This window comes from Callorhinus ursinus, unplaced genomic scaffold (assembly GCF_003265705.2).
Source record: "Callorhinus ursinus isolate GAN/ISIS: 27379988/994484 unplaced genomic scaffold, GSC_fseal_2.0 scaffold1, whole genome shotgun sequence".
In the NCBI taxonomy this organism is placed as follows: Eukaryota; Metazoa; Chordata; class Mammalia; order Carnivora; family Otariidae; genus Callorhinus; species Callorhinus ursinus.
In genome coordinates this window covers 40014241-40027392 of record NW_027397063.1, presented here as the reverse complement: position 1 = coordinate 40027392, position 13152 = coordinate 40014241, and the positions used below count along the sequence as shown (strand labels likewise).

At 32.7% G+C, this 13152-nt stretch overlaps 1 protein-coding gene across 7 annotated transcripts in view; it reads left to right on the top strand.

The window, feature by feature from the left end:
* Positions 1-13152, top strand: part of SENP7 (SUMO specific peptidase 7) — a 134673-nt gene that overhangs the window by 117897 nt on the left and 3624 nt on the right. For all 7 annotated transcript variants that reach the window (XM_073892733.1, XM_073892731.1, XM_025873460.2 and 4 more), the window contains 7 exons: positions 843-965; positions 4632-4724; positions 5362-5486; positions 6256-6308; positions 11265-11308; positions 11403-11471; positions 12121-12271. In XM_073892733.1, coding sequence (XP_073748834.1) covers positions 843-965; positions 4632-4724; positions 5362-5486; positions 6256-6308; positions 11265-11308; positions 11403-11471; positions 12121-12271 — 658 coding nt within the window. The remainder of the gene's footprint in view (positions 1-842; positions 966-4631; positions 4725-5361; positions 5487-6255; positions 6309-11264; positions 11309-11402; positions 11472-12120; positions 12272-13152) is intronic.

Genomic DNA, 13152 nt, shown 5'->3' with positions numbered 1-13152 from the left:
CTTCTTTTCAGAGGGGATTCTAACTTTATTTTTTTAACTACTTTCTATTTATTAAATTAATGAATGACTTTGAAGTAATAAAGTACATAAATTGTAAGTGTACAGCTAATGAATGTTCTCATATATATGCACTCATATAATCATCATTCAGATCAAGATACCATTTCCAGCACACCAGAAGCATCCTTTTTGTCTCCTTCCATGTAGCAAAGCCTCCCCACAACCACATTAAAAAATTTCAAGTTGTGTTTGTCTTTTATGCTTTTTTTTTTTTAAAAGCAATTACAAGATCATTTTTGAACCTGCATAAACTATTAAGAATAGAAGAGTTCTCTAATTATGAAGGGTTTAAGTACTAAGTCATAGAGTTATAAGCTTATGTTGAAGAATTGTTTCAGTAGAAATGGACTAAGGATTTATAGGTTAGGCATATCTCATAGTAATTAAAATTTTTCTAAATTTATTGTAGGAGTGTCATGGTTTCAGTATTTGATTAATCTTTCCTTCTATACTCACTCCTCTGGATTGTAAGCTATATGGTGGCAGGTACTCTTTTCTTCCCTCTTATTTTATATCTTAGTGTAAATATGGTGCTTGGTGGCATGTTAGGAATTTGATAAATACTTGTTAAGTAAGTGAAAGAATAAGCGGGCAATTTCTGCTTTAAATGGTCTTGATGGAGGGTGAGGTAAATAACCAAAAAAACTGAAATCAGAGCAAATTGTAAGATTGCTTTGAATCTAATAGGCCATAAAAACGATTTCCAGAATACATAAGATAACTGGGAGAAGACCAGGTAAAATCTAAAAATAACTTACTTTTGTGGTGTTGCTGTTTTACAGGTATCTTATATTGGAGAAGGCATCAGATGAACTTGTTGAACGAAGTCACATTTTTAGTAGCTTTTTCTATAAATGCTTGACAAGAAAGGAAAATAATTTAACAGAAGATAATCCAAATCTTTCGTAAGTCATTCTTTCAATGTACATAAGTTTTAAGAGGAAAATATGCTATTTTGATGTTTCTAAGTGAAAAAACTTCTTATAGTGTTTCCTGGAGTGAGCAGTATTACCACTTGTGCAGGCTTTTTTGCTCTAGATATACTTCTCACCCTTCCACTGTTCTGTTCCCTATCACAGGAGGCTGATTCTTGCAGCCTGTATTTCCAAGTACATGTTCTGTAGGGGACACTGGAAGTTGGAAGGCAAGGAAGGAAAAAGTCAGGTTATCCCCTTTGCCTTAGGCAGTGATTTTGACAGTGGCTTTTTTTCCTCTGTGGGTCGTGTCTTTCACTGGACAGATCTGTAAGAGTGCCAGCTCCTATCCAGAGGTACTACTGCTTCTTCCCCTTTACCCTTTAGTGTAGGGGTATAGCGGTTTCCTCCTGTGCTAATCTCTGGTTGCCTCTCTGCTCCCTTTTTTGGCTTTGTACTTTCTCTATCATCACTGTAGCCAGTTCTCTGCATTACATTTTATCTGTCTTAAAATATAGGGTGTCTTGATTTTCTTGTCAGACTGTCACCAAAATACTACTCTTTAAACTACTGTAAATTATACAAAATACTATGTTTGCATAATTTAGCTTATAAGCAGAATTAATGGGGAGGGATATATGGAAGGGGAAGATTTATTAAATAAATCTGATATTTAATTTTTTGATGCCTTCCTGTTCTATTTTATAAATATAGAAATTGATGGTTAGTACCTTGCATTTAATCTTACATTTTGTTTTAAGATTACTAGTCCGTGCTTGGCATAACCACCTAGAAACTGACGAAATGAAAGCAGGTAGAATCTGCTGTAGTTTTAAATTTTAAAATAATTTTTTAAATTAAAATTTGATATATGTTTGATCATATATAAAAGTAATATAAAACAAAGATACATAAGTGGCATATTCCAGGGCAATATATATATATATATATATATATATATATATATATGATACTATGCTTAGATATTAAGTATCTTATACACACGCACGCATGCGCGCGCGCACACACACACACACACAAACACACATGCACACAGTTGACCCTGGAACAACATGGGTTTGAAACATGGGGTTGCACTTACATGCAGATTTTTTAAAAAATAAATACAGTACATGTATTTACTGTAAATACTGTAAATGTATTTTCCTTATGATTTTCTTAATAACTTTTTTGTACACCATCTATTTACTTATTTATTATTTTATTTATTATTTTCTTTAGCTTACTGTATGATTTTTAAAATACATTATATAATATAGTACATGATATAATACATATAACATACAAAATATATGTTAGTTGATTTTATGTTATCAGTAAGGCTTCTGACCAACAGGAAGCCATTAGTGGTTAAGGTTTTGGGGAGTCAAAAGTTATATACATGGGTTTTCAACTCCATTGGGGGGGTCAGTGCCACTAACCCTCTCATTGTTCAAGGGTCAACTGTATGTGTGTGTGTGTGTGTGTGTGTGTGTGTCTCACAGACAAAAATTCATCCCAATGCTTGTCCTGAGATATATGTAATTAGTATTCACATGAAGAATTTCTATAAATCAATAAAAAAATAAAAAAGCCCAGAATCAAAGTGGTAAGGAATATAAACCTTAATGGTAAATAAATCCCTGATAAAGAGGCTCAAATGTTAGGAATTGCAGACTAAATGATTCACAAACTCATTACTGTGGATTATGAGATGCTGACAGATCTGGCTTCTTTCCATCTCCCTAAACACATCTCATGACATTCTTTCCCCTCACTTATCCTACTTCATTCAGCTAAACCTGCCTCCTTTCAGTTTGCAAATATGCAAAGCTCTTTCCTATTTTCTGACGAAATTTCTTCTCCTGGCACTTTTTTGTTTCATAACATGATCTCTAATCATTTATTTGTTTGCTTGTCCTAAAGTTAAGGTTCATGAGGTCATGAACTTCATCTGTCTTATTTTCTACGCTATCCCCAGGGCCTTTTGCTCAGTGCTTGGAACATGCTAGGAACTCAAGAGAATAATCATGTATCTTACTGAATGCGGAGAGGACTGTTAGACATTTAATTGAAGATTTTCCAAAGAGTTAGGAACTGAGAATAAGAGATTATATTGTGTTCCCCATATTTTCTCCCGTTCTTCTTGCCCCATCCAGTGTCTCATATGTTACCAATCAAATAAGGTTAGCATAATCAGGAAATCAAGCACCAACATAAGAAAACCAGGTGTTTATCTTTAAGATTTTCTTTGTGTGTGGGTGTGTGTTTTTTAAGATTTTATTCATTTATTAGAGAGAGAAAGAGCACGAGCAGAGGGAGGGGCAGAGGGACAAGCAGACTCCCTGCTGAGTGAGGAGCTGGACGTGAAGTGGGGCTCAATCCCAGAGTCCTGAGATCATGACCTGAGCTGAAGTCAGATGCTTAACTGACTGAGCCACCCAGGCGCCCCTATCTTTAAGATTTTCAGATGGAAAAACAAATTAATAGTCTATGCACTAGTTGAAAATAATTGTTTATAATCACTGAAATGGTTGGATCATTCTGAAATAAAATTCAGTAAACATAGGACTTATGATTATTTTATAAAGTTAATTTACATAGTGTCTAATTTCTACGACTTTTTTTCATCTCATTCTAGATTCCATCTTCTTCCTAATATTTATCCCTGTGAATTTGGTTAGATATTCAGATGAACAGGGATGGGGCAGAGATGTCTGTTTCCTATATTACTTGGAACTTAAAAAAATAAATACAAAAGAACTTAATGATTTGTTTCATTCTGTGCATAAAAAAGAGGTTCTTGAAGGGACTGAGCCAGAAGTCACATACCATCTCTTTTATGTCACTGTTAAATACCACCCCTCTCCTAAAACTTTTTTTGATATTCAGACTTGGTTTGATACCTTCCTTCCTTAGTTTTCCTGATTAGTTAAAGAAAAGATAACTATTTCTGTGTTCCAATTCTTTTCTAGGTAGCTTTTCTAAATGCTGTAACATAATTCCTTTATATTCCCTATGACACTTATATTTTAGTTATTTGTTGTAGTTGTTTTCTGCCCTGATTATTTTGTAAATTCCTTAAAGGTGGTGTGGGTGATTTTTATTAATTGTTCATAGGAACCTAATATTTGTTGAAGAAATGAAAGGTGGACGAATGGTGGGTATATTTAACTCATCTTATAATTTCCTTATATATGAAATGAAAGGAGATGAATGTCATCTTTAAAAAAATCTAAGAGTATATGCCTCATTCCTCCTCTTCTGTCAAGTTTTAACATCTCCCTCATCACAGATAAAACATTTAGATGATTCTCTTAAGGTTTTTATCATGTCCACATGGAGCTAAACTGAATAAATAGGAATAGCCGTTTATATTTAGTTGCTGAACCACTTTTGGAATCTATAAAACATACTATAAATTGCTTTTATTCTATGACATAATTGTTTATAAGCAGTGATTAGGTTTAAGAACAAACAGGAGTTAATGAAAAGAGGTGAATAATATATATCTTAATGTGTGTTAAATATTATATATCTTAGAGAGGATGGTTAAGTAAACTGAACCTAACATTTTTCAGTGTATAAAAATGACTCTTGATATCTGTATCTTAAATTTAAAATTTTTTATATGTAAAATATCTTTCATATTCTCAGAATGGCACAGAGAAGACATAAAAGAGTAAGAACATGGACTCGTCACATAAACATCTTTAACAAAGATTACATTTTTGTGCCTGTAAATGAGTCGTGAGTATTTTAGATTATTTAAACACAAAATTGGAGAGTACAGAAAAAAATATTTTGTTTTTATATTAATAATCAGTAAAAAGTATGGGTATGTAAATTCCAGGTATTATTTTTAATTTTTTCCAAAGAAATGGCTAAAACTATGAGTTACATATCTTAGATTTTGGTTTGACAGTGGTTATGTTGTAAATGTAGTGAAAAAAGTAAAATGACAAATGCCCATAAGACTATAACGACTGAGACATTGAGTTTTCTTTCTTGGACTCAAAAGATTTTTTGAATAAAAGATCAAAAGATTTTAGGATGAATCTTAAAATATTTAAGAGAACAAGCTCTTTAAGCACAAATAGAAAAAAAGGTGATGCTGTGAGTCTTTATTAAAGCAGTTCCTCAATAGGAAGCACTGATGGGATGAAAGTAAATGAATTTGAAATAACTCAGATTTTACCCTAAGTAGTCTTACTGCTTATTTAATTACTTTTGGAATGTGTATTCCATATTGTGTCAGATATTACAATGGGCTTCTTCAAAATTGATATGAAGTTTGTCATACCCACTTTCTCAGCTGTAGGTCTAGAACACATTCTTCTGCATTGTTTAGATTTTGTGTTACTAAGATTGTATTTCTTTTCAACAGCTCTCACTGGTACCTTGCAGTCATTTGTTTTCCATGGTTAGAAGAAGCTATATATGAAGATTTTCCACAAACTATGTCCCAGCACTCTCAAGTCCAGCAGTCTCAACATGACAACAAAACAATAGGTGATAAATTTAATGTAGACAGTGTTTTTAATAATGATGACAACAGTAAAATGATTATAGTGAACAATATGAAGTTAAAAGATACTATAGTTTTTTATCATGAAACTTATTAGGAGAAAGAATAAGAAATCTGAAATTTTCATGATAGATGCCCAGACTCATGTATAGCCAGATGTAATTCTTAAGTTATACTGTTATGTCAAGTTTTATTGTAGCACTTTTTATAATCTTGGTAACATGACTAAGAATTCATGTTATGGATCTGCAGGCATAGACCAGTTCAGGTCTTTTGCCTCCTTGGTTAAATTTATTCTTGGGTATTTTATTCTTTTTGGTGCAATTGTAAATGGAATTGTTTTCTTAATTTTTCTTTCTGCTACTTGTTATTAATGTATAGAACTGCAATAAATTTCTGTATATTAATTTTGTGTCCTGAAACTTTAGTGAATTCATTTAAGAGTTTTTTGGTGGTGAGATCTCGCCTTTTTTTCTTAACATAAATGACCACAGTTCTTGTTAACGCTAGTAAATTGGGTAAGTAATATCAGGTCTCTATGATTTTTCTTATGTTACAACCCAAATCTTAATTAAGCAAATAAGCCTACTTTTTTGAGGAAAAAAATGAAAATTATGTGTTTTATAGCTGTAGTCTAAACAGTAAGCAGAATTATTAATAGCCATTATCATTAATAGTGGCCCAAACCACATCTAAATACTTTGCATTAAACATAAAATAAACACTCATAACGGCTTTATTATTTCTAACTAGATAATGATCTACATACTACTTCAACACTGTCTTTGGGTACAGAGGATTCCCAAGTAAGTATGTTCTTTTAGAAGGAAAACTCTTGAATGTAATCTTATCTGTAAAATAGGGCAGAGTGAGGATGGATGTTGTTGGACCATAATAAATTGTGCTGTTTTATGGTTCTTTGATGTATTTTATGGGATAGGAAAGAGAAGAAGAGAAATTATCATTCTTGCATTTGTTTAGCTTACTTTAACTTTTTTCATTTGTTTATTTAGTAATTTATTTGGTCATTTTGGTTGGTTCCTTTTCAGATGTACTTTTATTCTTCATCATGTCAGCATTTTTTTTTAGCTAGTGTAATTAGTAACCTAAACAACCATATATATATGATATTTAATATATTTATATTAATATAATCAATATATTATAAAATAATATAAAATAATATAAATATAAAATATTTAATATATATTTAAAAATTCTTTTTATTTGAGTGTAGTTGACGTACACTGTTACATTAGTTTCAGGTGTAGAACATAGTGATTTGACAAGTTTAAATGTTATGCTATGCTTACCACAGACGTAGCCACCATCTGTCACCATATAGTGCTATTAGAGTATCATTGACCATATTCCTTATGCTGTGACTTTTATTCCTGTGGTTTATTTATTCCATAACTAGAAGCCTGTATCTCCCACTCCCCTTTACCCATTTTGCCCATCCCCTGACCCTCCTCCCCGCTGGCAACCATCAGTTTGTTCTCTGTGTTTATAGGTCTTATTCTGCTTTTTTTTGTTTATTCATTTGTTTTTTTAGATTTTACATATGACTAAAATCTTACAGTATTTGTCTTTCTCAGTCTGAGTTATTTCATTTAGCATAGTACCCTCTAGCTCCATCCATGTCATTGCAAATGACATGATTTCATTCGTTTTTATGGCTGAGTAATAATCCTCTGTGTGTGTGTGTGTGTGTGTGCGCGCACACACACAGCACATCTTCTTTATCCATTCATCTATTGATGGGCACTTGGACTGCTTCCATATCTTGGCCATTGTAAATAATGCTGCAGTAAACATAATGGTGCACATATCTTTTCAAATTAGTGTTTTCACTTTCTTTGGGTAAATACTGAGTGGTGGGATTATTGGATCATATGGTATTTCCCTTTTTAATTTTTTGAGGAAACTCCATATTGTTTTCCACAGTGGTTGTAGAAAACCAATTTACATTCTCACCAATAGTTTATGAGGATTCCTTTTTCTTCACATTCTCACCAACACTTGTTATTTTTTGTCTTTTTTGATTTCTGGCAAGTGTAAGGTGGTATTTCATTGTGGTTTTGATTTGCATTTCCCTGATGATTAGTGATGTTGAATATTTTTTCATGTGTTTGTTGACCATCTGTATGTCTTCTTACGTCTATTCAGATCCTCTGCCCATCTTTAATTGGATTTGTGTGTGTGTGTTGAACTGTATAAGCTCTTTATGTATTTTGGATATTAACCTTTATGAGATATATCTTTGGCAGGTATCTTCTCCCATTCACTAGATTGCCTTTTTATTTTGTTGATGGTTTCTTTTGCTGTGCAAAAGCTTTTTATTTTGATGTAGTCCCAATAGTTTATTTTTGTTTTGGTTTCCCTTGCCTAAGGAGACAAATCTCGAAAAATGTTGCTAAGGCTGATGTCCAAGAGTACTGCCCATGTTTTCTTGAAGTAGGTTTATGGTTTCAGGTCTCACATTTAGGTCTTTAATTTTAAGTTGAATTTTGTGTATGGTGTAAGAAAGTGGTTCAGTTTCATTCTTTTGCTGTCTAGTTTTCCTGAACCATTTAATTGAAGAGACTGTCTTCTCCCCATTGTATATTCTTGCCTCCTTTGTTGTAGATTAATTGGCCATGTAGGTGTGGGTTTATTCCTGCACTCTCTATCCTGTTCCATTGATCTGTGTGTCTCTTTTTGTGGCAGAACCATACTGTTTTGATTACTGTAGCTTTATAGTATAGCTTAAAATCTGAGGTTGAGATACCTCCAGCTTTGTTCTTCTTTCTCAAAGATTGCTTTGGCTATTTGGGTTCTTTTGTGGCTCCATACAAATTTTAGGATTATTTTTACTAGTTCTGTGAAAAATACTATTGGTATTTTGATAGGGATTGCATTGAATCTGTAGATGACTTTGTGTGGTGTGGACATTTTAACAATGTTAATTCTCCAAATCCATGAACATGGTATATCTTTCCGTTTGTTTATTTGTCTTCAATTTCTTTCTTCAGTATTTTACATTTTCCGAGTACAGATCTTTCACCTCCTAGGTTGTTTATTCCTAGGTTTTGTTGTTGTTGTTTTGGTATAATTGTAAATGGGATTGTTTTCTTAATTTCTGTTTCTGCTATTTTGTTATTAATGTATAGAAATGCAGGAGATTTCTGTATATTAATTTTGTATCCTGCAACTTTACTGATTTCATTTATCAATTATAATAGTTTTTGGTGCAGTCTTTAGGGTTTTCTATATATAGTATGTCATCTGAATATAGTGGTAGTTTTACTTCTACCTTACCAATTGGTTGCTTTTTATTTCTTTTCTTGTCTGATTGCTGGACTTCCAATACTATGTTGAATAAAAGTGGTGAGAGTGGACATCTTTGTTCCTGGTCTTAGAGGAGAAGCTTTTAGCTTTCCCCCATAAGTATGATGTTAGCTATGAGCTGTCATACATGAACTTTATGATGTTGTTGAGCTATGTTCCCTCTAAACCCACTTTGATGAAAGTGTTCATCATGAATGGATGTTGAATTTTGTCCAGTGCTTTTTCCGCATCTATTAAGATGATCATATAGTTTTTATCCTTTAATTTGTTAATGTGATGTGTCACATTGGTTGATTTGTGGATACTGAACCATCCTTGCATACCTGGAATAAATCCCACTTAATTGAGGTGAATGATTCTTTAGTGTTGAATTCAGTTTGTTAATATTTTGTTGATGATTTTTGCATCTGTGTTCATCAGAGATATTGGCTTATAGTTTTTTGTTTTTTTTTTTAGTGTCTTTGTCTGGTTTCAGTATCAGAGTAATGCTGGCTTCGTAGAAGGAGTGTGGAAGCTTCCCTTCTATTTTTTTGGGAATAGTTTGAGGAGAATAGATACTAACTCTTCTTTATTTTTTTTTTAAAATATTTATTTTTGAGAGAGAGAGGAGCAGGGGGAGGAGCAGAGCCCAATGTGGGGCTCAGTCTCATGATCCTGAGATCATCACCTGAGCCAAAACCAAGAGTTGGTCGTTTAACTGACTGAGCCACCCAGGCACCCCCTAACTCTTCTTTAAATGTTCTGTAGAATCAATTATGAATCTATCTGGTCATTGACTTTTTGTTTGTTTTTTGATTACTGATTCAGTTTCATTATTAGTAGTTGGTCTGTTTAGATTTTCTGTTTCTTTCTGATTCATTTTTGGAAGATTGTGTGTTTCTAGGAATTTATTCATTTCTTCTAGGTTGTCCAATTTTTTGGCATGAAAGTTTTTCTAGTAGTTTTTATAATCCTTTGTATTTCTTGGGTGTTGTTATTTCTCATCTTTCATTTCTGGTTTTATTTGAGTCCTCTGTCTTTTTTCTTGATGAGTCTGGGTATAGGTTTATCATTTTGTTTATATTTTCAAAGACCCAGCTCTTGGTTTCATTAATCTTTTCTATTGTTTTTCTTTTTAGTTTTTGTTTCATTTATTTTCAACCTGAGCTTTATTATTTCCTTTCTTCTGGCTTTGGGCTTTGTTGGAGCTTTCTTTTCTAGTTTCTTTAGGTGTAGAGTTAGATTGTTTATTTGAGATTTTTCTTGTTTTTTGAGGTAGGCATATATTGCTATAAACAGCCTCCCGAAGATTTTTAATTATTGTGTTTTCATTTTCATTTGTCTCCACGTATTTTTTTTTTTATTACCTCTTTGAGTTCTTTGTTGACCCAGTTATTTAGTAGTATGTTGTTTGGCATTCACATTTTTGTGTTTCGTTAACTTTTCTTTTATGGACCTCCAAGCTGGTATGCATGGTCTAGATTTGGTGTCTTAATTGACTAAGGTAGCCGCCTAGTGATTTTTTTTTTTTTTTTTGTAGGTACAGAGAGCAGCAGTCTTCCTATCCTAGCATAGGCTTATTTCTTTACTGTTACTGGTATAGGGTGGGCAGAAGGAAGTTTCCTTTTCTGCTCTAACAGTGACACGATAGGGGAGTTTCTTTTTGCTTATAGAAACGGCTTCCCAGGGGTGCCTGGGTGGCTCAGTTGGTTAAGCATCTACCTTCGGCTGAGGTCACGATCCCAGCATCCTGGGATGGAGCCCTGTGTCGGGCTCCCTGCGGGGCCCGCTTTTCCTTGTCCCTCTGCCTTCCACCCCACACTTCACAGTCTCTCTCTCTCTCTGTCAAATAAATAAATAAAATCTTAAAAAAAAAAAGAAACAGGCTTCCAGATTAGGTTCCTTGGAACACTTGTTCTGAGATGCAGATTATGATAAAAGGATTGTAAGGTCAGTTAAGTTGAGTAAACCCTGTGTCTTATTCCTCTCTTAATGATTCACTGTTAAATTAGAATAATAAAGGTACTGAGAAGTTTTTTGTAAAAGAAATCTGCTTAAGTTTGATCTGTTGTTTCTCAAATTTGTCTCCACCAACATCATACGTTGAGTTAGAAAATGTATGTAAGGGTAGGTTAAATTAACTTGTTTATCTTTGCTTAAGATGGTAACTCTGAATAGAAGTAATTAAAATTCTAGGTTGTTTTTAGGCTATGTTAAAGTGCCATAACTTCTTGAGGACACATGTAAAAGTGTATAAGATACTCTATCACCAGTATAAGAAAATAAATCAGTGAACTTCTGAAAAAATGATGTTGGTTCACTTTAGATGATGAAAAGAGCTCTTACTTGAAATTTTAATTTTGGAGTATTTCAAACATTTTAAAGAGTAACTGCATATTAATTTATTCAAACTGGTTTTAATTGCAAAGTCATAAAAATTCCTGTTATTTCAGAGTACCGAGATGAATACATCAATACCAAAGAAAATGTGTAAAAGGTAGGTACATGCTGTTATAATAGTTTTTTCGGATATTTAAATTTATTCTATATGCAGATATGTACACCTTGATTTCTTTTTTTGCTTTTCATAGACCATGCATTCTCATACTAGATTCCTTGAAAGCTGCTTCTATACAAAACACAGTTCAGAATTTACGAGAGTAAGTAATGACAATTTTACCCTCACTCTGTTATCTAAAATCTCAATAATTTTGAAGCTACTGTAAGAATTACTGAAAAGATTATATCAGGAATTATATTTTATTATGTACTTAGATGAGGTCTACAAATCTAATCAATAATATCCCCTATTGTATGTTAATATTCAAGTATTAATATTTCTCAAATACTAACTTGTATATATTGAAAGCAGATTCAGAATTTGTATTCATAACTGAACAATATGTATAATTTTACAAAGGAGCATTGCAGGTATTAGTGGTTATCAGAAGCATCATTTTAGAAAAAGTAAGAACTTTTTCACATTTTTATTGTGTGTGTTTGTGTGTATAATTTTGTAATTTATTATCTGGAAATAGCAACTAAAGTTTGAAATAATTTATCAGTTTACTTCATGATATAAATGAGTTTGTATGAGTTATGAAGTTGAGTTGTTGAAAAAAGTCTAGATTTTAGTTTAAAATTCAGATGATTTTCTTTTTAGTAACCCTTGAGGCCTCATATACTATAATTTGTACTGTTAAATTTGGTTTGAAGCAACACATCTGGCAGCAAATGTTTTTCCATCTTTGTGTTGAATAATAGTAAAGGGATTTCTACTAGAATCACTCTACTTTTTAATGATTCAAGGTATTTAGAGGTAGAGTGGGAAGTTAAACGAAAAACTCATCGTGAATTCAGCAAAACAAACATGGTGGACCTATGCCCTAAAGTTCCTAAACAAGATAACAGCAGTGATTGTGGAGTATATTTACTGCAATATGTGGAGAGCTTCTTTAAGGTATGTAAAGATGAAAATGAATATTTTATTCACAATTACCAGCATATAATCACAAATTACTGGGTGAGCAAAGAAGCAAGGAAATATTACAGGTAATCAAGAAAGAAAAAAAATAAAACCACATATAATCCAGATATTGGAGTTATTTAACAGGTAAGAACTTTAAAATGATTTGAATAATATGTTAGAGAAAAATAGTGAAAGATGAACAAAATGGATAGAGATGGAATCTACTAAAAAAAATCAAGTGGACATTCTAGAGCTGAAAATGCATAATAATGTATCTGAAATTAAGAACTTACTGACATTTGTTGTGATGAGCATTGAGTGTTGTATATATGTGATGAATCCCTAAATCCTACACCTGAAACTAATATTGCACTGTATGTTAACTAAGTGGAATATAAATAAGAACTTAGGAGAAAAAGAAAAATGAACTTATTGGTTGGGTTTAATAGCAGACTTGGATGCAGCAGAAGACAGGATTAGAACTTGGAAAAAAAAGGGCAATAGAAGAAATTCCACTGTATTTTAAAGAGAAAAAAGGAACATAAAGAAAGAACAGAATATAAGAGACAAGTGTGATACAAGTCAAAAAGTATAATTTGCATGTAATTAGAGTTCCAGAAGGATTAGATTGGGAGAGAGAGAAAGGCAGACAAAAATTTGAAGAAAAAATTTCAAAATTAAAAGACCCATATATAGGGGGCACCTGGGTGGCTCAGTTGGTTGAGCATCTGCCTTTGGCTCAGGTCATGATTTCAGGGTCCTGGGATTGAGTCCTGTGTTGGGCTCCTTGCTCAGCGGGGAGTCTGCTTCTCCCTCTCCCTCTCCTTCTGTGCGAGCGCTCATTCTCTCTCTTTCTCTCAAATAAATAAAAT